At 42.7% G+C, this 26631-nt stretch overlaps 2 protein-coding genes and 1 long non-coding RNA gene across 3 annotated transcripts in view; 2 read left to right on the top strand and 1 right to left on the bottom strand.

The window, feature by feature from the left end:
* The window catches only part of bcas3 (BCAS3 microtubule associated cell migration factor), a 342963-nt gene extending 338184 nt beyond the window's left edge, over positions 1 to 4779 (top strand). The window contains exon 24 of the mRNA XM_086126139.1: positions 4528 to 4779. Coding sequence (XP_085982265.1) covers positions 4528 to 4676 — 149 coding nt within the window. The 3' untranslated portion in view covers positions 4677 to 4779. The remainder of the gene's footprint in view (positions 1 to 4527) is intronic.
* A 13034-nt stretch (positions 4780 to 17813) lies between these two features.
* LOC147197784 (uncharacterized) lies at positions 17814 to 18533 on the bottom strand. Its single transcript, XR_015102500.1, has 3 exons — positions 18452 to 18533; positions 18197 to 18267; positions 17814 to 18077 (listed from the first exon to the last, which is right to left on the bottom strand). It is a non-coding gene; the product is annotated as an uncharacterized LOC147197784 (long non-coding RNA).
* tbx2b (T-box transcription factor 2b) lies at positions 18190 to 25687 on the top strand. The gene is made up of 7 exons (XM_086125838.1): positions 18190 to 19352; positions 20107 to 20374; positions 20994 to 21140; positions 22371 to 22447; positions 22526 to 22683; positions 23346 to 23929; positions 24404 to 25687. Exons 1-7 carry the CDS (start codon positions 18997 to 18999, stop codon positions 24839 to 24841), a joined length of 2028 nt encoding a protein of 675 aa, XP_085981964.1. The 5' UTR covers positions 18190 to 18996; the 3' UTR covers positions 24842 to 25687.
* Positions 25688 to 26631: the final 944 nt, after the last annotated feature.

Genomic DNA, 26631 nt, shown 5'->3' with positions numbered 1-26631 from the left:
AGGGACCTCACTGTCTATGAGTGTAGATACTGTAGCTAGATCCGTGGAAGATAGAGTGGAATGCATTCAATTCGCTGCTCAGAGTAAATTGCTTATGGCTCGACGGACATTCAAAGAAACTAAAGTTTCCTCGAATGCTTTACTTGTTATCATGCTACAAACCTTTCGCTAACTGGAGCGCTAATTAGAGAGAAGGCGAGTTCCATCGCGCTAACTAAGGCCATCGAGGACTACGAAGCGTCCCGTGGCTGGCTTAAAAGTTCATTGCATGACATCAGCTGAGCAACGCTGTCTTGGGTGGCGATCGAGGGGATGTCGAGTTAGAGACAGTGAGATAGTGGAAAGAAAAGCCACCGGGTTGAGGAAGTATCTGTTATTGTTAGATTCAGACGCAGCATGAACGTTGCATTGCTAAAATGGCTACACAACAGACCTTTGGATGTCAAGCAGCTGAGACAAGAAGCGGTCTGATGCTGGAAGAGAGGGTAAAAGTGATCAAAATGAAAGACGGAGGAAGCAAAATAAAAGACAATAAGAAATTGATATAAGTGAAAGTGAATGCTGATCCTAAATTTCGCAACTTCTTTCCCTTTTTTCCTTTCTACACTAACTATATGAAGTGTCAAATAAGTGTGTGCTCATACTTATGCACTATTGGAATAAAAATAAAGAGTACACATACGATTGTGTGTGCATGTACACATTCGATTGGTGTGTGTGTGTGTGTGGGTGTGTTTTTGTGTGTGTGTGTTTACATCTGAGAAAATTTTTCTACATTGAAAAACCCCCTGTTGTGAAAAAATTCTTGCTGCAAGCATGATTTCGTTGTTGAGGAGTTTCACTGTATAATTACCGACAGTGAACTCCTGCCTATTTATGATTTCTGAATTCATCTTTCGGGCGGGTTTATGTGGACCCTAGCCACTCAATTGTGTTTTTTGTGCTCTTTCTACAACTCTCTTAGATCTCACCAGATGAAAATATTACATTATGTGAAAGTGATCAATTTGGGAGAACTTAAAGAGATGGGAGGCTCAGTGGTAAACTTCCGTAAAGTTTGTAGAAGTGAAGAAGGTGCGGGGGTTCAAAATATTTTACAATCAACTGTCCAGAGCAAAGTGGAGTATGGAAGAGTGGTAGAAAAGAGTGGATGATGAAGATGAAGGAAAGAGGTGATCTGTGTTGATATGATAAGATAAGAAAACCTTTATTCGTCTCGCAATGGAGAAATTCCCAATTCACAGCAGCATGTCGGCACTTTATGCTTTTTACGCCTGTATTGGGCAGCATTTTGGACAGCCCGGTTCTGTTCAGTGGAGATCTCAGTGCTGTTTTATATACTGCATATATACTGTGTATATGTATATATATATATATATATATATATATGCGCTGATAGTCTATTGTACGTTGATATGATAGGATGGATGGCTGGGGGAGTTGAGGATGAGAATGAGGTGTCATTACGAAGTGCAGATGTGTATCTGAACTGTGGAGAGGAACTGAGAGTCGGGGCTTGGAAATGAACCCGATCTGAATGGGACTGGAGAATTGAACTATTCTTTCTTTCTCGGGGCGGCATGGCCCAGTGGTAGAGTGGTCGTCTCCCAACCTAGAGGTTGGGGGGGGGGGGGGGGGTCAATCCTCGGCCATTGCAACCTTGTCGAAGTGTACCTGGACCACCAATTGCTCCTGATGCTGCGTCATCAATAGTGTCATCATGCCGCCCCCTGGAAACAGAGCAAACATTGTAAAGCGATTTGAGTACCAAAGATAAAAAAAGTGTTGTCTGAGTGACAGCCCATTGACCATTTACTCTCTGTACTTTGTATGTTACTCCTTCATGGATGCTACAGCTGCTTGTTTACTTTCAAACTTGTAGCAGACGTGTGTGACGTCATGTATGCTGTTTTCATGTGGCTGATCCACTGACGAAAAGAAACAGAATCTGACCTCTTTCATCTAGAACTGCTTCAAACAACAAAGCGTATTTAGCAATGGTTACGAGTGTATTATTGTTAATGTTTTATGTATTGTCAAAAACAATTTGTTACTGCTGCAGCTGTTGTGTTAGCACCCTATAAATAAAGATGAGTTGCAGTGTCAGAAGAGCAGCTGGAATTGTCAGTGTGACATATTTCATTGCACATGTAAATGATGCTTCGCATTTCATTCATACAAAATAGATTGACAGTCATGAAGTAGTTAAAGGGACACTTGATTGGAACATCCATCCATCCACCCATTTGCTGATCTTCTTATCCTCACAAGCGTCGCGGGGTGTGCTGGAGCCTATCCCAGCTGTCTTCAGGCAGTAGGCAGGCACACCCCGAACTGGTTGCCAGCCAATTGCAGGGCACAGATAGACATACAGTAATCCCTCTTTTATCGCGGTTAATGGGGACAAAACCCACCCGCGATAAACGAAAATCCGCAAGTAGCGACCAATTAACATATATACAGTATTTTTTTAAATTGCCCCACGTGGGCCTTTGCGCTTGAGCAGAGCGCACTAACACACACACACATACATAGAGGCCAGCGAACCCGCAGCATGCAGCAGAGTGTTTATGATTAGCAATTAAGGTTGTTTAGACAATTAAGGATGGAGAGACTTGCTTTTGTTCTTATAAGTCTCTCTCTCACTCTCTCTCTCTCTCTCCCTCTCTCTCACACACAGAATCCAGCGATCCAGCTTGTGCAGCAGACGTGTTTATGATTAGTCAATTAAGACAATTAAGGATCAAAGAGACCTGCTTTTGTTCTTATAAGCCTCCTCTCTCTCTCTCTGTCTCTCTCTTTCGCTCAGCAACACACATACACTCACCTGCGCGCCCATGCATGCACGCACACACACGTGCCCCACTGGACCTTCCGTGCTTGAGCATAGTGCCCACACACTAGCACGCATAGTAAACAACACTTAGACAGTGATTTTTGCGGACTTTAGGAATGTTTGAAAAAATCCGTGATGCACCGAAGCCGCGATAAACGAACCGCGAAATAGCGAGGGATCACTGTGCAACCATTCACATTCACGCTCACACCTAGGGACAAGTTAGAGTTTTCACTCAGCCTGCCACGCATGTTTTTGGAATGTGGGAGGAAACCCGGAGAAAACCCACGCAGGCACAGGGAGAACATGGAAACTCCACAAAGGAAGGCTGCAGCTGGAATAAAACCCTGCACCTCTGCACTGTGAGGCCAACGCACTAACCAGTTGACCACGTGGCTGAACAATGACGCTTATACAATAGGTCTGTATGTAAAACTCCTCAAAAACTAGTGATGGAAGGGGGTTGGGGTTTTTTTTGTTGGGGGTTTTTTTTTTTGCGTTCAGCATAAGTTGTAACGCTCCATAATTGGGAGGAGACTAATTGATTGAATTGAATTGAATACAACTTTATTGTCAAATGTCTTTCCTCTCAACATAAAACGAGAGGAGCCACTGCGGGTGTCCGCGCCGCCATCAAAACAAAAGTTAACAAAAAATGACACATGATTGACACATCAGCCATATGGTGTGATTGAACTGAGGAGTCAAGGATTGTAATATTGTTTCCTGGTCAGGTTTGTCACACTCTAACACGATCGGCACAATATTTTTGATTTTGTGGAGTTAACAATGGCTTTTCCTAATAGGAGCTCATATTTAATCGCAACAAAATACAAAGTATTGTGCTGCTATAATTTCACAGGTTGAAGTGGACATGAGTAGAGCTGTGCAGATGAATTTTGGTGATGGTTGCTCACTGACACCAGGTGACAACGGAAGGGGCCAAGAACCAGGAAACAATAGACTGAGATATGCAACAAGCAGTCCGTGCCTATAATTTCTAGGTGTCACAAGAAAGCCCTTAAATCACTGCTCAGTTTTTCAGGGAAGTGAATTTTAGTGCTGACATCATATTTACTGGGCATACAGACTTGTTATTTGTGTCAATATTAAACCCAATCAAATGTCCCTTTAAAAAGGTCAATTAATAGGACCATAAATACAAGGGAATTGAATTGGCCCAAGATATGCTCACAAAATTACGTCTCCTTTTAATTTTTAAAAAGACTGCCTGCGTGATCTTTTCCAAACAAAACAATAAAATTACAAATTCCAATGTAGTTCGCTGTGGCAAGTAACTCAAACTGCTCTTAGACTTCAAGTCCCTTTGAGGTGGTCCAGGATTCCGCTCTCACTTTCAAATGTCATGTCAAGAAAATTTCTACAACAATCAAATTCAGTCTTCACAGTTTTTTTCCCGATATTTTTGCACATCTATGACACTTAAGGCAGCTGGGATGTTTTTGCCTGGAAATTGGCACATCAGATAAGTAACGGTAGACTGTTAGCATTGATTCACCGCTGCCTTTCACATTTTCAGCATTGTCCTTCACAGTTAACCCAACAAAGCATTTCTGTGCCTTTCAAACCGAACTGCAACATTGGAAAGAGTTGTGAAAAAGCAGGTTCTGTTTGGCTGTGTGAAAGAGACGGGTCCATCAAGTAATGAATCAATCTTACATCTTCTACAGAACTGCAGAGAGAGGGCAGCATCGAGACACTCAGCAACAGCTCGGGCTCAACCAGTGGCAGCATCCCGCGAAACTTTGAAGGTTATCGTTCCACTCTGCCCACCAATGAGAACCAGCCACTGAGCCTCTTCTCCAGCAACTTCCCCTAGAGTCTTACCTCGTCTTTATTTTCTTTCATTTTCACTGCCGAACACACAATTTCACATAACCAATAGGCAACTAAGTGGTAAGAATAAATATCAACGTGAGCAATATTGTGTGCCCCTCTGTGAAATAAGTCAAGTCAAATATTTCTTCAAATACTGTTTTGTGCACACCCACGACTCAAAACACGGCATGTATATATCTTTATCCATCCATCAAAAGGGGCGCGGGGGGTGCTGGAGACCATCCCAGCTGTTTTCGGGCAGTAGGCAGGGTACACCCTGAACGGGTTCCCAGCCAATCACAGGGCACACGTAGACAAACAACCATCCACGCTCACACTCACACCTTGGGACAAGTTAGAGTGTTCCATTAACCTGCCATGCATGTTTTTGGAATGTGTGAGGAAACCGTAGTACCCGGAGAAAACCCACACAGGCACGGGGAGAACATTCAATCTCCACACAGGAAGGCTCGAGCTTCCGGTGTGGATTTTGCATGTTCTCCTCCCTCCTGTCTGGGTTTTCTACGGATAGTCCAGTTTCCTCCCACATTCCAAATACATGCATGGTGGGTTGATTGAACGCAATTGTCCCTTGGTATAACCGGGATTGTGAATGATTGTTTGTCTATGTGTGCCCTGCAATTGGTTGGCAACCACTTCAGGGTGTACTCCGCCTATTGCTGCTCGAAGACAACTGGAATAGGTTCCAGCAGCCCCACAACCCTCATGAGGATAAGTGGTTCGGATAATTGGATGTGTGTAATTCTGAGTCCATGTGTGTGTGTGTGTGTGTATATGTTAGAGCTGTCAGTTTAGCGCATTTTTATTGGCATTAATTTAAATGAATTTTAACGGGATTAAAGATTTTCTCGCGATATTAACGCGGCACACGTCACAGCGGATGTTACGTTTCTCCATAAATAAACCAGAAACAAAACAACAAGCGCGCTGCACAGGTCCACGCACGTTTGTTTTGCCAGCCACGGCAGCGCGAGACACCGAAAACGGATACTTGAATGGAAAGTTTACTTTTAAAAAGTTTCCAGATTGTTCCACTGACAAGACCGAAGTTACCTGTATGTTTTGCAGTCGTAAACTGAGCTATCATCATAGCACGTCGAGTCTGAAATACCACTTGATGGCCAAGCACACAGCTGGCGTGAGTAATCCGCCCCCTCATCTCAGACAGACAGCTATGGATCATTTCAAAGCGAAGAAAATGGATGACATGACGAAGAACAAATTTGCTGAAGCCATAGCTAAATGTATGGCTACTGCATGCAAGCCTGTCAACATTGTCCACAGCTCGACTCAAGCTGAAATCATTCGCATTGCATCGAGAGCCTCCATTACAAGCTGTCTACAGAGATTGTACGTAGCGGAGAAGGCTGAGGTACACCAAGCGGGAGAAGACACTGTTTCGGGAGAGAAATAAGAGACTAGGTTGATGAGCCTCTGGTGAATAAAGAGAAGGTAGCCTGTCGAATACGATGTATGCCACTGACGCGATTGTTACTTGTTTGGAACTATTTTGTGTGGAAGGTTACAGTGTTCTGTGTCCATATAAATAAAGCGGGTGGAGCTTCTCTGTGTTCGTCTGACAGCGACTGTGCGCTGATGCACGTCGAGAGTTTAGCGGTGCAGTGGTCACGACCACACTGAAAATAAAACGTCTCCAGTGTTGTCATCGAACCAAGTGTAGTCATCCGAAATTATGTCTACACAAAATCGTAGAGAGACTTCCGCGCAAAAAGGACCAACAGAATCAACATAGCCTGACTGCTGTGTTCAAAGCAAACTTGAGAAAAACGAAGTATGCAACCATGGTTTAAATCCACTAGAGGCTGAGTACTAGTTTACCTTAGATGTGCACTTTATAATGTTATTTAGCTGTTTTGATTCCATAAAAAGAGCTGTTAAAGCAACTGTTGTGTGAAAAAATATTTTTTTCACTGTTGTTGATGGACATTAATATTGTGTGACAGATTGTGTGAATAACTGCTCCAAGTGAAAAATGTTCATGTAAAATTGAAACTCCAAATTGTTTTTTCAGTAAATATTTGCATTTTGCACATAGAAAACTGATCCATGATTCCATGTTGATGAGAGCATTGTAACGAGGAAAAATAGGACAAAAAATATAAAAGGAAATTCAGAAACTATAAAAAAATGCGTGAGTAATCACGATTAATGTTTTAGTTCATTTGAGTTCATTATGACGGTTGCATTTTTAATTAGATTAAATATTTTCATCGTTTGACAGCTCTAATATATATATACAGTATATATATATATATATATATATATATATATGTATATATATATATATATATATATATATATATATGGAGAGAGCGAGAGAGAGTCAAGCTCTCTCTCTCTCTCTTTATGTGTATATATAAAAATAAAAAAAATCCTCGTCTCACCCGTCGGGTGGTGTCCGTCCCTCATTCAGCTCGGGTCCTCTACCAGAGGCCAGGAGGCTTGAGGCTTCTGCGCAGTATCCTTGCTGTTCCCAGGACTGCACATTTCTGGACTGAGATGTCCGATGTTGTTCCAGCCATGTTATCGCATCTCGCCCATCTCCGCTTTATTCCAGTAGCCCATTTTTCATCAAGGTGCTCTGGTTCCCCAGCACCTGATGCAGACCTTGTTTGGCTGGGCGACGTGAGCCGGCATGTCATTTGTTTTATTGTCTCTCATCATTGTATGAGGTAGGCATTCGCGTGAAGGATCTTGCCCAAACCCACACTGGATGGATGGAGATATATCACCTCCTCGACATGGATGACATAAAGCTGTATGCTAAGAGCGAAAGGGACATAGATTCCCTGATCCACACAACCAGGATCTACAGCAGCGACATCGGGATGTCATTCGGGCTTGAGAAATGTAATCGGATGGTGACTAAGAGAGGAAAGGTAGTCCGCACTGAAGGGTTCTCACTCCCTGAAGGAACAATAGCAGACATCGAGGACAGCTACAAGTACCTCGGTATACCACAAGCCAATGGCAACCTCGAACTGGCAACAAGGAAAGCGGCTACGGCCAAATACCTCCAGCGAGTGAGGCAAGTCCTAAGAAGCCAGCTCAATGGCAAGAATAAGACCCGGGCAATAAACAGCTATGCCCTGCCAGTGATCAGATACCCTGCAGGAATAATAAGGTGGCCAAAGGAAGAGATTCAGACCACGGACGTTAAGACCCGAAAGCTCCTAACCATGCATGGAGGGTTCCATCCCAAATCCAGCACCCTGAGACTGTACGCAAGCCGAAAGGAAGGAGGCCGGGGACGAGTGAGTGTGAGAGCCACTGTCCAGGATGAAACATCCAAGCTCCATGAATACATCAAGGAGAAGGCTCCAACGGATAACGTACTCAGAGAATGTCTCACACAATGGGGAACAGAGGATGAGGCGCTGGAAGAGGGACCATCATGGGAGGACAAGCCCCTACACGGGATGTACTACCGGACCATAACTGAAGTGGCTGATCTCAAGAAGTCCTATCAGTGGCTAGAGAGGGCTGGCATAAGGACAGCACAGAGGCACTCATCCTGGCTGCTCAGGAGCAGGCCCTGAGCACCAGAGCCATTGAGGCCCAGATATACCACACCAGACAAGACCCAAGGTGTACGTTGTGCAAAGAGGCACCTGAGACAATCCAACACATAACTGCAGGCTGTAAGATGCTGGCAGGGAAAGCCTACATGAAACGCCATAACCAGGTGGCTGGCATAGTCTACCGAAACATCTGTGCGGAGTATGGACTGGAAACCCCAAGGTCAAAATGGGAAACACCTCCGAAGGTGGTGGAGAATAACAGAGCGAAGATCCTGTGGGACTTCCAGATCCAGACTGACAAGATGGTAATGGCGAACCAACCAGATATCGTGATCATAGATAAAGGGCAGAGGAAAGCCGTTGTAGTGGATGTAGCGGTCCCAAGTGATGGAAACATCAGAAAGAAGGAACACGAGAAACTCGAGAAATACCAAGGGCTCAGAGAAGAGCTGCAGAGAGCCTGGAAGGTAAAGGTGACAGTCGTGCCTGTGGTGGTCGGACCACTCGGGACAGTGACCCCCAAACTAGATGAGTGGTTGCAACAGATCCCGGGAACAACATCGGACATCTCAGTCCAGAATTTGCAGTGCTGGGAACATTAAGGATACTGCGCAGAACCCTCAAGAGAGAAACACCTCTCAACGATGGCATTTGAGAGGTGTATTGCCTTGAGACACTGCATGATATGTTTTAGCCTGAGGTAGGTTATATCACACATAGAATGCAGTCGAATCCAAATAGCTTCGGGCGATTTGACAAAATGGCCAATGTTTTTCAAAACCTGATACTTGAACTGAATAAGAGCAGTTGTAGACTGTGATTCAAAAGTTTGGACGATTGGACAGGCTTGTCATTAGAACTGATATGCGTCAGTCTAAATTGATGGGAATATGTCACTGCTTGCTTAATGTCACCATTCCCAAAAGGAGGACTCCTCTGACATTGGCCGAAGACGTGTGTCCAACAAGTTTGCACACTTGCTCAGGAGACCAGTATCAAGATCAGACAAACAATCAGAAATACAGTTTTCAACTCCACTCACACAATGTGTTTGTCAAGATGATTGTGAAAATATTCAAATCTGTTGTTGACCTGTTGTAGTTAATGACCATGAAATTCATAAATGTGTCTGGCACATTTATCCACACGGTCCATTTATGTCTTCTCAAAAGGCTTTTTATTGGCAAGTCTATGCCAGGGGTGGCCAACCCACGGCTCGCGAGCTGCATGCGGCTCTTTGACTGGTTCAATGCGGCTCCCGGGCTTTCACATGACCAGTGTCGAAAACACCTCGCCGATGGCACTGCCATTCAAACAACGGTGCCAAGTAAAGCAGAACTTACGATGTCAGCCTATCATCCATCCTGTTCCTTGATTGACATACAGGGCAACCAGTCAGATGACAACTGAATTTTGACCTTTACATCACCACTCATGCGCAAACAAAGGCGCTATGCGCTAAGGGGGGAGATTTGTGTGTCTGTGTGTTTCAGTTTCATTCATGTGAGATGCCATTCTGGCTGTTGCTCATCGTGGCATGCGTGCATATGCGTGCGAGTGCATGGTTGACGTCAGCGTGCATGCCTGTGTATGTGCTTGCACGTGCGTGATCGGATCGATCGCAGGAGCTTGGTCGCTTCAAAAGTCGATCTTCGGTCAAAAAAGTTTGCCCTATGTGGCAAGCTGACTGAAGTAGTAAGTAACCGTGCAACGCGCATGCAGACAGTGCCTTCGAGTGGCAACACCAGAATACAAGCCAGATTTGAAGAGGATTGTTCAAGCGAAGGAATGCCGGAAGTCCCTGCACGAAGGCGCTAAGCAACATGCACTGTAAAAGAAAAACTTTATTATATTTTTGTTTTTGGACTTGAGGTCTCTCTCTCTCTCTCTCTCTCTCTCTCTCTTTGTGTGTCGTGCGCGCGCGTGTGTGTGCATGTGTGTATCTGTTTGTCTTTATGTGTGTGTGTGTGTGTGTGTGTGTGTGTGAGAGAGAGAAGGGATGGGGTAATGTTTATGTGTGCCCATGTATATGATGTGGCTCTTTGCAGTAACACAGTAGAACAAATTGGCTCGGAGTCTCTGACTGGTTGGCCACCCCTGCTTTAGGCCTTTGTGATGTTGCAACACAAATGTAAGGAATTTTCATGAAATGCTGTTGCCCTGTCAAAGCACAGTTCACCAATAAAACTGCTGATATTGAGGACCAACAAAAATTTGTTGGTACAGTGGTATTTTCAAGTTATGAAACGCCTCAACAGAAAAATATTGCCTCTTGTTCCGAAAGAAATTTCAAGATACGAAAGGTAAAAATATACCTTACTCGCAGCTACTCGCAGCTCCGAGTTTCCTGAATGCAACATACTTACAGCTGCTCTGCCACTCGCTATAACTGAGCACCCTCCTGGCATCCCATTGGCTAAGAGGGACCTCTGATGTACTTCATTAAAAATATATATACAGTGTATACTGTATATATATATATTCATATATGCCAGTACCCCAACGTTGCTTATAGCTGCTCTAGTTTTGTTTGGTTTTCTCTCGTTTCCACATTTTTTGACCACCACTAATTTTTTTTTATCCATAATTCTTTGATAAAAGCCAGAATCTATTTTTTTTTGTTTTATCCTCGACATTCTACATTTTTAACTGGTTCAAGCCATGATACCATCAACACCTTCTCATTTCATGTCATTGTATACCTGGCTAAATAAATAAATTAAATAAATAACTTAATTGACAGCTATTATGTCGGGGTTTTTTTTAAAGGATCATCCGGGTAAGATGGATTTTTCATAAACAAGCTGAATTTGTTGTTGTTTTTGTTGTTGTTGCTTTTTTAATCAGTAAAATATCTTGCATTTTCAATGTCATCTATTTGTTTTGGAGAAATCAGTGAAAAATTAACAACTTCAAAAACACCCTCCAGAAGTGAGAGATAGGGCCTCTCCTCTCCCCTCCACACCCTCCATGTCATGAGTCAAGGGAGGGCCCAGAAACTATATGTCCATATAAAATCATTGTAAATATGTCGCGAGTATTGCCAAAATAATGGGGATCAATCAGCCCCGAAATGTACCGTATTGGCCCGAATATAAGACAGCCCTGATTATAAGACAACTCCCTCTTTTTCAAGACTCAAGTTTGAAAAAAGACTTTTTGAACACCAAATTAATTTTTATACAGAAAATAATTACAGTCCATCTGAAACAAATGATTATAACAGTATATTTGAGAGAAAAATCATGTTTTTTTTGCCTCATTCAAATCTAAAGTGCAATCACATTCGTAAATGAATGGCTTCTGGTTTTTGCAATGTAAATTACATCATAAATTCTCAGCTGCTGGTTAACCTGGCCGATCTTCGGCCCACTTTTCTCCAGATTGTCACTACGTTTCTCCATTTTCTGTTATCTCTTCTATTATTTTCTTCTCTTTTCCTTCTCACCGCTATTTTTTATTTTTCTTCTTCGTGCTACCGCTATTTTTACTTTTATTCTTCGTGGCAGGGGTTCACTTTGGCCTGGGGAGTCAAGTTCAGCATTCGCTTCCTTGATATTTGGTGCCATCTAGCGTTGTGAATGGGTATAATGTCTAGACCCTGAATATAAGACGACCTCCACTTTTTCAGTCTTATTTCAATGCACAAAACACCGTCTTATATTCGGGCCAATGTGGACATCTGTTCTTAAGGCCACTTCTGAAAATATCATAAAACGTTCAGCCTTTCCACGGTTGACTTAAAAGAGCAAGAAATAAGCAGCTTATGTGCATCTTACTTGGAGTGTCTGTCGAGTCTCTTTTCTTTGACCAAGATATGCAAAAACAATAAGTTCCAAGAAACTTTTCATCAGAGGAATTGTTTGTTAGACATAAGGTGAGAAGCTCGGCCATCTGGGAGGGGCTCAGAGTCAAGCCGTTTCTCCTCCACGTCGAGAGGAGGCAGATGAAGTGGCTCGGGCATCTGATTAGGATGCCTCCCTGGTGAGGTGTTCCGGGCATGTCCCACCGGCAGGAGGCCCCAACGACGACCCAGGACACGCCGGAGAGACTGTCTCCCAGTTGGCCTGGGAACACCTCGGGATCCCCCAGGACGAGCTGGAACAAGTGGCTGGGGAGAGGGAAGTCTGGGATTCCCTGTTAAAGCTGTTGCCCCCACGACCCGGCTTATTTTCATAAGCGGTAGAAAATGGATGGATGGAAAACTTAAATTGTTTGTAGGTCATTATATATTAAATTTAAATCTATAAGGGTGAGCTTGATTTATTTATTCCCCGAAGTCAATGTCGATGGGTTATACCTTACACTGCCAATCTGAATATGGCGTACTCCAAACAGCCATATTTGGATGAAATGTCAGGCTCAACACGAGAAGTTTGTTGCCCAGAATCTTACAAAGTCCATTTGTCCATCCAAACATTTCTGCACCGCGCGCTGCTCTGCTCGCTATCTAAGTGGCCACTTATGAGCAAGCCACACCGCGACATGACAAATTCACCAAGCCGACCTCCAGGGCTTATTGTCGAGGACCAGTTTATCTAAAATTGATGCCCAATCGTATCGCAATGCTGGCTGACCAAGGTCAGCCTGAAGCTACTCCTACTCAACCGCATGAGTGGCAGCAGGTGTTTGAGACACAGTGTGCCCCATGTCTGGATGGTAAAGAAACTATTTCATTCTGCTAACCTCATCTGTTTCGCAGCCGAAAAGCTAATTCTGCCTCGACAGATGCAATCGTGTTACCGGAACTAGCGGGAGCTGCCTGCCTGTCTGTCAATGGAGATACAACAAACGTTTAGCATCACCAAATGTCCGAAAACTACGACCAATGACCACCAAAATTCAAATGCACATTCCTACTAGCAGGAATGTGCATGTGTACTTTGGGGACGATTAATTACCGTTTCAGACACTAGGTGACATTAGAGCGTGACAAACCAAGCCAGGAAATAATACACATTAACGTGCTTGCCTCCCTGCTAGGACGTGGACAGACTGAGATGGAAAAAAAAAAGCTATTGACCAAAATGAGGTATGTAAATCTGTGCCTTTAGTTATCAAAAATAAGATATTGAATTACGACAGATTCCTTTATGGGGGTCAATTTTATTGCTGACATCATTTTTACATACAGCTCTATTATATAAGTGCCAATGTTCAGCCCGTTGAAGTGCCTCTTTAATTATAGTGTGAAGTACTGTATGTATATCTTTAAATGTGTTTTGATGTCAAGTTTTGAATCACATCACTTTTTACTGTATGTGTGCATGTTTAAATACAAAACAAACAAAGCCAGAAGCCGGGATGAATTTCTCAGTCCTGCACTCAGACCAACACGGCATCATCGGAAGGAGTGTCAACCTGGCCATATGTATGTCATTTTCTGCCCAGGTGAATTCCTGGCTTGCGATTTCCATTTCTGTGATTGAATCTAAGGTCCCATTGTAATGGGAATTTTACATATAACAGTGCTAAATGGAAGTAACGGTTCGTACTATTGAATGCTGACCGTACCTTTGAATGCTGACCAGTTATTTTGCGGATAAGCAAAGTTGCCTGTTCATGCACGAGTCTGTACTCTGTGTAGCTGCTGAAAATGCTGATTGTGCTGGCCTTCACCACCTCGCAGAAAGATAAAATGAGAGTGCAAGACGTGGAGAGAGAGAAGGCTCCCTTGACATATCTGTGAATAGTGGCCCTCCTTCTTTTTTTCTTTCTTAAATAAATCTCATAATTTTTTATAATACTTTCGTTGTCTTGGTTTCCCTGGACAAGACACCATCCCCTGTGCGCTTTCCTAGTGACGTGCAAAATTAATTACAGTTAATAATACAATTGTCCTACAAGTCACTGTTTGTGAAATGTCTGCGTGACAGAGGAGAAAGAGGGTTGCTGCTTGGTGGCCTGATAGAGAGCTCACACTTGTCCTCGCATTGCAAACTTCTTCAGCACGTCCACCCATAACAGCTGTGAATCAATAAACTTGCAAAAAAAAGTGCCGTAGTTTAGTATTAGAGGATGTACTGTACCTGTCAGTGATGTATGCATACAGTTGCATTTTATCTTTAACAGTTGTTATTTTTTTTTCCTGGGTGCTGTTGAGCAATGGAGGAGTAAGATATGTTTTACATAGCCCGATAACTTATTTAAACATTTAAACACTAAAATATGTAAATTCCGGAAAAGAAACTGTGGAACAACGTGGGATGATTATACGCATAAAAAATATAATCGCAGTGGAAAATAAACCATGTCTAAAAAAGGGAAACTTCGGAAAAACGACCAGCACGCCTGACGCTAACCCTGAAGAGGTGTTCAATGAGATTGACCTGCCAAACCGCCAGATACTGGCTGCCATCGCTGCTCTCTGTGGCGAAGTTGCCCAAATTAGAGACGATATACTGTATGTGAGAGGCGAATTGGCAACAATTAAAGAAGAGGATCACTGCACTCGAATGTACTTCTGCCTCGCAAAGTAAAACAATTGGCGAGCTGGAGAAGTCAGTCTCCACCTCCTCTACAATATCACCCTTCTCCAAAGCCAAGTTGCGCAACTGAGTGCCAAAATGGAGAAGTTGGCCGGAAAATGTGAAGACTTAGAAAGCAGCTCTCTGAGGTGCAAGATTCGGCTCACCGGAGTCCCTGAGGAGAGCAGGAGGATCCACATCAGGAGACTTTGTAGAAGGGCTGCTGCAGGATGAGAAACCGCTTATTGACCGAGCACACAGGACTCTTTGAACAAGACGAGACCCACAAGCGTCTCCCAGACCGTTCATGCTGCATACATTATTTTCATGTGCTTGAAGACATCCTACAAAAAGGCTGCCGCGATGAACCAACTACCATAGAGAGGCAAGAAGATTCAAATATTTCCAGATGACCCTTCAACAAAGGCTAAACAAAGAGCATTATTTCACCGTGGCAGACAAATTCTACGCAGCAAGTCTGGAATCAGGTATGGCCTGATTTATCCTGCCAAAATGTTGGTCACACACAATGGGATACGGACTTTCTTCATTGACCCTAAAAGAGCCACAGAATATTCTGATTAATCAACGACAATGGATGATTAAATTGTGGGACTTGAGATAATCGCCGATTATTTTTCGGCACGGAACTAGGCATAACGGATACCCCGAACCCACCGACCCCCCTTGTCACTTCGCCCACTAAATTTTGTTCCCAGCACATCTTTGTTGCATTGCCTGATCACAGTCTGTGCAGAAGTATGGTGACAGAATTGAAGTGGAGCGCATTTTTCAATTTTGAGTGCTTTTGTGCACCGGCGCACCACTTATGTGCAGACCTGTTTATAAGACCATTTTTGAAGCAGTGACCATTCAAAAGTGGAAAAAAAAGTGGGAGGTAGTTTCAACATAAAATATTTTAATAGCTGTAACTAGTCATTTGAAATGAATGAGGGGGGGGGGGGTTCAATCTAATTTCCTCATGATTATGGAATGATGGCTTGAAAATTATGGCCATGATTTTGAATTTAAACTTGTCTGTTCATATATTTAAACTTGTCGTTCATATCATGTGAGAAATTACCTTTTTGTACATGTTATCGTACAACACTGGATATATTTTTGAAATCATTTGTTCATCTTTAATCTCACTATGAAGGGTGGAAAACTTGAACATTTCAAAGTCCACTGATAAAGGTTTTCGACATGATTCGTGTTATCTGCATTAGTAGTTATTAGTTATTCGTAGTATTAGTGGTATATTTGGGATTATCTTGATATTAACAAAGGATATGTTATTAAAATGTCTTCATGATGATAGCTGCCCTAAATAAAGTGCTGTAGGTAAGGAGAGGCTTCACAATCACCTTCAATATTTTAAGACTTGAAGACATTTAAACTACTGTACTTTCATCAATTTCACATTTAGATGCATGTTAAACAGTCTAACGCATTATAAACAGCATGTACTATTGAAATGAATGAACGAATCTAGAGTTCATTGACAGTTTGCTAATATCGTAATTTATTTTGCGGCTGTTAAGCGTTCTGCAGGCTCCTTCAAGGAGACGTGATAGGATAGTCCCGCTCCTCAATCTACCCAGTTATAGCGCCCCCGTATGATGGTATGCAAGTGAGACCATTCAAAAGGGCGGTTGAAGTTGAAACGTCCAAATATAGGCCTCTGCAGCTGCCAGGTAACGCGTGATCATGAAGTGGTGAAATATATTATATTCGATAGGAGTCGTAGGTGTGCGTGCGCGCACACGTGTCCCTGTGCGCGCGCGCGCGTGCGTGCATTGGTTGATGAGGAGATGGTGATCAAGTGAGAGGACGAACTGCGTAGCAGCAGCAGAAAGGGGAAGAAAAGGAGGAGGTGAGGGCCGCTAGTCGTAAGGTGACAAGGGGAAATATGAGGGACTCTGACAGGTCTTAAATGGTCTGGCGCCAAGACTTCAGTCGAGCCGCTAAATATAGCGGCGAATGCTGCTGCAGGAAACGGAAGGAGATGCGGAGATAAAAGGGGGGAGAAAGTATGACAAGAAAAAGACGATCCTCGATTATTGATGGAGCTGCATGAACGCTCATGGGATAGTGTAAATTTGAGTGCATTTGTATCCCTCGTTACAATGCCGATTTACGACAGTCTAACTCTAAAGCATACATTTACTCTATTCGGAAGAGCACACATTTATACCCTATTTCCATTCCAGCTTTCCTAAAATGTATATGAAAATGGATGGATGGATGTGTTTCTATAAATGTCTAAATTACACACTGGTCTGCCAATAAATAATTATAATACCGGCCGTTGACATTAAAAGTGTCGTATTTTTTTCCACGCTGTATCATTGTTCATAAACTGACGACAGAGCATAAACTTACGTCGCAACAAAACATATCTTTACGTTGGGAATGTCTGGTCCAAGTCTAGTGCGTGTGTGTGTGTGTGTGTGTGTGTGAGTGTGTGTGTGTGTGTGTGTGTGTGTGTGTGTGTGGTGTGTGTTTGTTTTCGGGGTGGGGGGGGGGGGTCGTTGGATGTGGTGCAACAAGTGCTGTGCAAATGACATGATCACATTTTTAGTCCATTGCTAATTTTCTCTGGAGGTCGTGCCATTCGCATTTTTGATCGTCTCACGTCAAGCCTGCGTTGTATTTTACTTAGAAATAACCCACAAAGGTTGTCACCCTATAATGATCTTATTACAATATTTGTGGCTGATCAGGTTTACCGCGTTTCATGATATCCGATTAATGACAGTTAACAGTAAACGCTTTGACGTCGAGTGTCATTTAAAATAATCAGCAAATGTTTTAAAAAAATAAGCGATGGCCGATGGAAGAGATACGTAGCCGCAGATGTAGCTGTTGGTGTTTGCATGGCGTTGCAAACACGCAGAACCCCGGGCTAAATAGGAAGAGACAAGCAATTGTTCGAACTGCGAGCTGACTGGCGCCTCAAAAGCAATGTTGAGCGACCTACTTTGAAGAGCCTTTTTTTTTGTAACAGGCAGTTACTTGGACAGCGATTCCATGCCCCGTAAAGACATTAAAACAAATCAGATTAAATAATACGATCAGTGTTTGCAAGCGGGTCTTTATAAACCTAAGAATTTGACTTTGCACACTATCCAGGAGTAAACTCACAGTTCTCCGATGTGTTCTTTAAGTAAGCCAATTGTTTCGCTGGCTTCTTTCTTTATCTCACCGAACGCGGCATCTGAATTTGTAGTTTACAGTCTCAATCGTAAAATGTTGCTACTGGTTGCGGCCGCCGCTGCCCCTTCCGCTGCCACATCTGCTGCTTCTTCCTCTTTCGATCACAATCACGCAATGGTCCGTGCACGGGTAAATCTGGATGCTGAAGCCAACCTCAAAAAGGGGGGGGGGGGGGGGGGTTGTCTTATCACAAGAGAGGGGAACAAAATAATCCGGCATTCCCAACAGACGTCGAGTAACTAAAAGAAAATGAGACGTCAAAACTCACTCACTCATTTTTGCACATTTTGCTTTTTCCTCACGATTGGATGAGACGACTCGCGTGTGAGCAGGAGCCGATCAACTGAATTTAGGCGAAAAGCGGGGTGGGTACATCTTTAACTAATCACCAGTGTATCCACAGTAGTTGTCAGGTTTTGTAAAATCAATTATTAAACACCGAAAGACTGCTTGCTCCGCTGGTGACAAAGAACGGGACGAAAGTCGAGTGAGGTGACGCCTCGATCGGCCAACAGCTGAGTACTGACCCGGTTAGGCTCCAAGATGGGGGTGGGATTTCCCCGATCTTTCCTGCCATTGGTTAATATTTTATTCTGTTGACATGTTTTCTCACTGCTAATGCGTCCGACACCTCCTTGTCCCTACTCTTATAGTCTGACCAGAGCTGTTAGAGCCACGCCTGCAGAGGCCCACAATTGGTCCAGAAAGCGTAAAATCAGCAATCAAAGGGGCTTGGTTCATTAGAATGAGGGTTGAGGCAGGAAAGATATGTGAGATAGTCACAGCCCCGCAGCGAGCGGGGACACGTCTCTCCTGACAGTGTGGGATGAATGAAGCAAAGGAACGGTTCACTTCTTCCAAAGGGAGACCGCGCAACCGGGATCTGGCTGCGCTCCGCGGATCAGACTAAAGGACGAGAGATAGAGACGGAAAAGAAATCGAGGAGAGAAACTCCGGGATGTTTGTGCAATATGCAGTGTAACTGACGAGGCCACTGTACTAAAACTGATCGAGGTATCATAGATCGCGCTTTAAGAACCATTTTTCATGTAGTATTTTTTTTGATGCACCGATGAGAGATCCAGCTTTTACGGGGACTGAAATGGCTTATCACCCTTTCCACGCTCACCGGCCGACCGACTTCCCCATGTCCGCTTTCTTAGCGGCCGCACAGCCCTCTTTCTTTCCAGCGCTCAGCCTTCCCCCCGGGGCACTCTCCAAGTCTATCTCGGAACACGGTTTGGCTGGGACGGAAACGGGACTCCACCCGGCGCTGAGCCACCACCAGGCTGCTCAACTCCGCAGTCTAAAAACCTTGGAGCCCGAAGAGGAAGTGGACGATGATCCCAAAGTTACCTTGGAAGCCAAGGATCTTTGGGACCAGTTTCATAAACTCGGCACCGAAATGGTTATTACGAAGTCTGGACGGTAAGAATTATACAGACTCTTGATCCGGCATTTCTGATATATTTACTGTTTAAATAGGAAAACACACAAAAAAAAAAAAGACTGGCTAAGGTCAAACGATTTGGAGTAATGTTTGTGTTTGAAAAGAGGACTATTTAACTATACACACATTTTTACGTGTAATATGACTTTTAATAGTTTCCGTCAACGGTTTAAAAAACACACACACACACACACATTTTATATATATATGTATATATATATATATATATATATATATATATATATATGTATATATACACACACCCATGTTGATATGTATGTGTGTGTTTGTGCGTGTGGGGGGGGGGGGGTGGAGAGCGAGAGTGAGATAGGATTTAAACAGTCGTTAAATTCAAAGCAAAATGAAAATACATGTCATCACGTTTGAATTATGCATGGCTGATAAAAGTATTGACTCAAACAAAATGTATCTAAGAGTAAAACTTGGCCCGAACATTTCCTCGTACTGAATTAAACAGCAGCAGGCAATACATTCTTATTTGGAAAGCACCACTGTTGCAGCATTAAATAAGCGTGAAAGACACGCGATGATGCGGCTGCAAATTCACTGTAAAATAAAGACAAACAGCTGCAGGGACAAGCAGAGTCAGAAAAGAAACACCAACGCACGACATTAACCAATTACATATAACAACCCTTTGTCGTTTTTTTTTTACCGCCGTCTTTTAGTGTCTTTTTTTGCCGCACCTGACATAAATATCTTTCTTTCTAGGAGGATGTTTCCACCTTTCAAAGTGCGAATAAATGGGCTTGATAAAAAAGCAAAATACATTTTGCTAATGGACATCGTGGCTGCGGATGACTGCCGCTACAAGTTCCACAACTCTCGCTGGATGGTCGCGGGCAAGGCCGACCCAGAGATGCCCAAGAGAATGTACATCCACCCGGACAGTCCAGCCACTGGCGAGCAGTGGATGGCCAAGCCTGTTGCTTTTCATAAACTCAAGCTCACGAATAACATATCGGATAAGCACGGATTTGTAAGTACAGCCATTTCTTTTATTGTATTATTTTTGTCCCAAGGAAGTATATACTGTACTACATTGCTCATGCAGATCGTGTTTACGTTTGTTGCTCGCTTGTTTTTTAGTGTAAATTCGTTTTTATGCTTCAACATTTGAGATGGTTAGATCAAAGAGAAATATCATTTGAATGGATATGCTTCCAGAAAATGTACGTTTCGAAGCAGAATCAGTTTTTGAATTTTCATTCAGACTTATCAAAGCGTTTGGCACTCGTCATCCCCTGTTATTTAATTTAGTGAGCGTCCCCTTTGGTAACGATTTAGGCTATAGTTGTTCAAAATTAGACACAAAATGTGTACATTTATTTCACACAGCGTGTTCCTTCAACGTATAGCGATATGCTTCATCAAGTAAATAATGATATTATTATGATTCATAATAATATTAATCATAATAATAAATGTCTTTAAATTTGTTAGATCATCATACCCACAAACTTGTCTCACTGGTCACACACACACACACACACACACACACACACACACACATATATATATATATATATATAAATCGAAAAACTGGTGTTTGTGTCTTTTGTTGTTTTTGTGTTGTTTTTTTTACTGTTATTGCGCAGACCATCCTAAATTCAATGCACAAGTACCAGCCCAGATTCCACATCGTGCGGGCTAACGACATACTGAAGCTCCCTTACAGCACATTTAGGACGTACGTCTTTCCGGAGACCGAGTTTGTGGCTGTGACAGCATATCAAAACGACAAGGTGAGTTATTCTGCAAATTCGGGTGCCTCCACTGTTCACCCTTTTTTCTGTTTACCGCTGTTTCCCTAACATTACACCATACGCTGTTGTCCATGGTCGTATATAATTAAATCAATATCGGTGGCTTGATATTGTTGGGTATTATATCGTATTTGTTCATATGGCAACATTTCCAGCTCCTCAAAAATGACCCATTGTAAACACCAGATAAGTTATAACCATCCATTGTCAAACCGCCTTTCCTCGCGAGGGTTGTGGAGGTGCTAGAACCTTTCCTTGCTGTCTTCGAGCAGGTGGGGTACACCCAGAACTGGTTCCCTGCCAAACGCAGGGCGCACATCGACGAATAACCAGTCACAACCACACTTCTTTTTAATATTTAAAGTGTTCATAGACCTATCATGTATGTTCTTGTAATGCGGGAGAAAACCGGAGTACCGGAGAAAATCCACGCAGGCACGGGGAGAACACGCGAACTCCACACGGACACGGATTCGAACACGTGACAGACCTCCACCCTGCCGCCCAGATATATTGTGACGTTTGAAAATTCAGTCATAGATTAAAATTAGTTTTATGATTTTATCGTAACCATTTCACTTCGCAAACGCACGTTTGACTTGTGTACGGTGACATTGGTAGCCCCATTTGGGAGGGCCTTTTTTTTAAAGATTATTTCAAGGAATCAAAATCGACTATCAGGCCATTTTCGAGGACTGGTCACCATGCAGCTGACGAAGACAAGCAAACCAAATCACCCTGCTGAAGTAGCAAACGCCGTAAATGCTTTGTTCAAGAAGCATCTTGGAGCAAATCAGGTCAACACCGACACCGGAATTTTAATGATTGGAATACTTTACGGTATGCGTAATCCAAGCAACAAACTTAATAATTTATATCACAGTCATCTGTTGGAGCATTGCGGCTTCTGGATGCGGGGTGTTTTCTTTGCCCTACAGAATAACGGAGCCTACCGAGTTGTTGTTGTTGTTGTTGTTTTTTTTTTTTTGCGAACGAATTTAAATCAGAGGCCCGATGAGAACAACGGCTTTCATGAAAAATGCAATTCTAAGTCCTGGCATGTCAAACATGTCGGGGTCTCTATTTTAATCGAAATAAATTACCAAGACATTAATACGTTGCACGACTATCGTAATACATGGACTGAATTGAAATCCAAAAGTCCGAAGAATACTTTTTTTTCATCCTCGTTGCACTTGTCACTGACAGATAACACAACTTAAGATTGACAACAATCCATTTGCCAAAGGATTTAGAGACACTGGGAACGGAAGACGGGAGAAAAGGTGATTTAAAATTATTATTATTCCTACATTATTATTACTATTGGAATTCTTATTCTTATTATCTTGCATATTTGACAGGAAACAACTAACTATGCCATCACTGCGAATGTTTGAGGACCAGGGCAAGGATGGCGTGGACTCAGACGCATCAAGCGAAACTCCGACTGCTCGTGACGCCATCAATTCCCCAATTGGAGCGGGCACAAGCCCGCAGCGATTCAACAGGCCTAGCCAAGGTGATGAGTAGCTTATTTTATTATGGAATTTACTTTACCTCTTGCAATATATTGGTGATGACGGTGTTGTGTGATACTTTTGAAAGTTTAGCACCGTAACAGTTTAAGGCTGCATGTGTTATTGCTGATAACAATGTAAATAAATACATGTAATTGAATTTGAAGTCAACACATTTAACAAAATCTGTGTGGTAAGTCACGAAGATAACAATGGTGCCTATAATATTACCAAAATAATCAAATGACCCCTTCAACCAACACATCTAGAAAAATATCAAATGAAAAAAAATGAATGTATTATGTCATTACAAATAATAATTAATAAAGACATCTTGAAGCACGTTTCTCAGTTTTCATGTCAATTACCAAAATGTTTCTGTGCCGTTAACCTCTCGACATGACCTCATTCATAAATTAGTCCCACTTTTGCACTTTTTAAGAAGAATGTGCCATTCATCAACTTGGTGGCCAATTACACTGAACATGCGGCTTCACCGCTACTTTCATAAATCCAATAGAACTTTAACAGACGATTCCTACAAATATTATATATATATGTATATATAATATATTACAGAAATCACTATGCTGACTGTGTTTGGAAATTTACTGTGCATATCACATTCACCTTCTCAATGGTTGTTGCCCGTTTGTTGTTTCAGATGAGAAAGCATGCAGTGACAGTGAGCAGGAACTTGAAAATCATGGCGAGCGCTGCACAAGCTCCAACAGCCTGGGGACTGAACCTGTGTCCCCCTATAGTTCTCGATGTGAGGAGCAGATAAGAGAAAGGCATGATATGGACAAGAAAGATGATCCCATTTTAAATGTAAGGAGCCTGGTGAAAGACAAAGCCGAAAGCAGGCATCGGAAGGACATTGCAGATATGTTGATAAAAGACGCTGAGGCTGGGAGCATCAGTGCTATAAAGGACACCTTCTCCCCACTCATGCTCCAGACCGAAAGCCCTCCACACTTCAACCCAGGTCATTTACAAAGCCTGGCACTGTCTGGCCTACACAGCCAACAGTTCTTTAACCCTCTAAACACCGGATCACCGCTTTTGTTTCACCCCGGGCAGTTTGCCATGACCCCTGGAGCCCTTTCCGCTATGGGAATGGGGCATTTACTGGCCTCTGTATCTGGAGCAAGTGGTTTGGAAAATAGCAACCTCTCTTCTCAAGGGACAGGAGGAACCACCAATGCCTTCCCCTTCCATTTGTCTCAGCATATGCTTGCTTCTCAGGTAAGGTAGACCAGATGATATTGCACACCTAAATACCTACACCATTAGGTTTGTTTATATCTGCTCCAAGGCTATAACTGTGAGATGCTTTACTTTCTCCCTACTCATAACAACACATTGACTTGCTATTATTAGGGGATAGTTTGTCACTTCTCAAAAATGTACTTTTTAAAATAAAGTAGCATGACACAATATTGCATGGCAAATGCTTGTCACACAAATCTAACTTGTAAATGAGTACAGTCGTCAAATAAATGTGAAAATGAATCAGAACTTTGTACAGTTTAGTAAAGGTGTTATAATAATAATAATAATAATATTAATAATAATAATAACGATGACATACTCATTTCCTTCAACAAATGTTTGAAATAAACACACACACACACACACACATTCCTGTAATTATTTGCGCGACTGACTCGACTGTGTAGTTGAATAATAAATATCCACTTTTACCCGATTGTATTTCAGGGCATCCCCATGCCTCAGTTTGGGGGTCTCTTTCCCTACCCCTACACCTACATGGCAGCAGCTGCAGCTGCAGCTTCCGCCCTCCCTGCAACGAGCACCTCCAGCCCACTATCCAGAAACCCTTTTCTCGTCACATCTCGACCACGGCTCCGCTTCAACCCCTACCAGCCCCCATTGTCTTTGTCTCAGAGCTCCAGCCTCCTCACAACCAACCTACAATGTAGCCTCAACCCAAGCTCTGAATCATCCAAACCGTGCAGTAGGGAGACCAGCCCAGCCCTAGAAAACAACAGCCACAACAAGAATGGGGGATCTTGCGGGAGGGGCACATCCCCCAAAACGAAAGACTCTCTGAATGAACTACAGAATATCCAGAGACTTGTGAGTGGCCTGGAAGGCCAGAGGGAGCTATCTCCAGCAGAAAATTCTCCAAAGTGATACCCCACTCAGTTTGGGATGTCTTGGCTTGCAGACTGAGGATTATTCTGTTATTTGCAGCACACCACAAAAAACATGGGTGATGGTTTGACTGATAATTGCTTTTGGAACAATTCTACATTCGTAAGAAGCCAACCCATCAACCTCCGATATTGAAATGGAAAGCTTATACCAAACCATATCCTCCCAATTTTTGTCCCCAAACTGAATCTTCCTGACAGGCACCTCCAAATACTTGAACATTACACGGTATTTGGGTCGTTGGATTTGGTTTGGCCACATATAAAACTAAACAACAACAAAAGAAACAAACAAAAATGACAACAAAAGTGTCCAGGTCGAGGTCACGGGCCTTTAACTGTTTTCAAGGGCAATTTGTATTCAAGAGAAAAGGGGTTTCTGATCTATTTATGTGATGTAAAATTAAATAAATCTGTAAATAACTAAGATTCAATAATATGCAATTGGTATTAATTTATTGAAGTCTGTGTACTAGTGTGTATATATTTTGAATATAAAACTTTGCTATTCAACCACACTCCATTATATGAAGCCTGTTGAGCAATTTAAAATGTGTGTTATGAGGACTCGCTGAATATGGGGCATGCGTGCCATATTTGTTCAATACTATATCCAGCGATATTTTTCGGGGAAGAAGAGAAAGGTTCATGTGATTTAAAACACCTCAGGTTACTTCACTCCAGTCAGGCGATTGGTGATCAAAACAATTCCTTATTTAAAGGTGCGTCTTTTAATGGATATATTTAAATGTTTTTGCCTCACCCTGGTTGTCCATTTTTTTCTGATTGTCTCACAATTTTTAATAAAAATGCTGTGTTGTTAAAATGTGTGAAATTATTCGAAATGATATTTACTTCATCTGGCGAGAATAAAAAGGAGACACGTCAACTCTTATAACCCAGTTTACACAGGAACAATCGTGGCACAGGAGCGCCCCCTGCTGCCCACATGATTGGAAAAAGTTGCCTTGCCTTTGTTCAAGAGAGTGGCATCTCTTTTTCAATATTTATTTGAACCACATGTATCTACAGAGAGTTACCAGTTAACGCAACCTCTCAATGTCTTCCTTTTCTATATTCCTTGTGAAGATAAGAGGCTCAGAGAATGGATGGAGTTAAGACACTGAGCTCAACTACAGCAACAGTCAAAAGTCAATGGAGTTTATATAGCACCAATTCATAACATACTATATATATCTCAAGGTGCTTTTACATATAGGGTAGATTAGGGTCTTTGGGTTTTTTTGTTTTGTCTTTTTTTTTTTTCACTATATTTTTTTGTCACCTAACCAAAAGTGAATTTCACACACAATTCAGCAGCTAAACACACAGGAATAATTGCTGTTACACAATATAGCTATTGGGTCAATTTTAATTGCTGATAACTGAAATTGCTCCTGCCCATGTGAAGTAACTTTCGAGGTTGGTTCTCGCAGCGGGACAAAGTGGCAACTGTGTGTGTGTATGCGTTGTAGAGGTTTAAACAGTGGGAGCTAAAAGAGCTGCAGACAGCCCTTTGTCCATGACCCGGCGCCTGACGCCTGCCTGCCGGCCAGAGCAATTAATGAGGCAACCTCCTCCTCCTCTATCCTCCTCCCCTTCTTCATTTTCTTTTCTTTTTGTGGCGGTAATCACAAAACTCGCATTCAATTACGGCTACATGGTTGCCACGTAATGTTCAGTGAAAAGCGAGCTGCACATGAGTGGGAAAAGTGCCTGTCCAGATCAATTAGTGAGTGGTTGATCAATAGAGTCAACTAACAGCTGGTG

Source organism: Hippocampus guttulatus, chromosome 12 (assembly GCF_054856545.1).
Source record: "Hippocampus guttulatus isolate MCC_2025c chromosome 12, RoL_Hgut_1.0, whole genome shotgun sequence".
Taxonomy (NCBI): domain Eukaryota; kingdom Metazoa; phylum Chordata; class Actinopteri; order Syngnathiformes; family Syngnathidae; genus Hippocampus; species Hippocampus guttulatus.
The sequence above is the reverse complement of the archived record's forward strand: the minus strand, read 5'-3'. Positions and strand labels throughout refer to the sequence as shown.

Excerpts from the sequence above, each read along its gene's own strand:
- tbx2b (XM_086125838.1), top strand. The coding sequence starts at position 18,997 with ATGAGAGATCCAGCTTTTACGGGGACTGAAATGGCTTATCACCCTTTC. Across the intron at positions 22,448-22,525 it reads AACGGAAGACGGGAGAAAAG|GAAACAACTAACTATGCCAT; the intron begins GTGATTTAAAAT and ends CATATTTGACAG. Across the intron at positions 22,684-23,345 it reads ATTCAACAGGCCTAGCCAAG|ATGAGAAAGCATGCAGTGAC; the intron begins GTGATGAGTAGC and ends TTGTTGTTTCAG.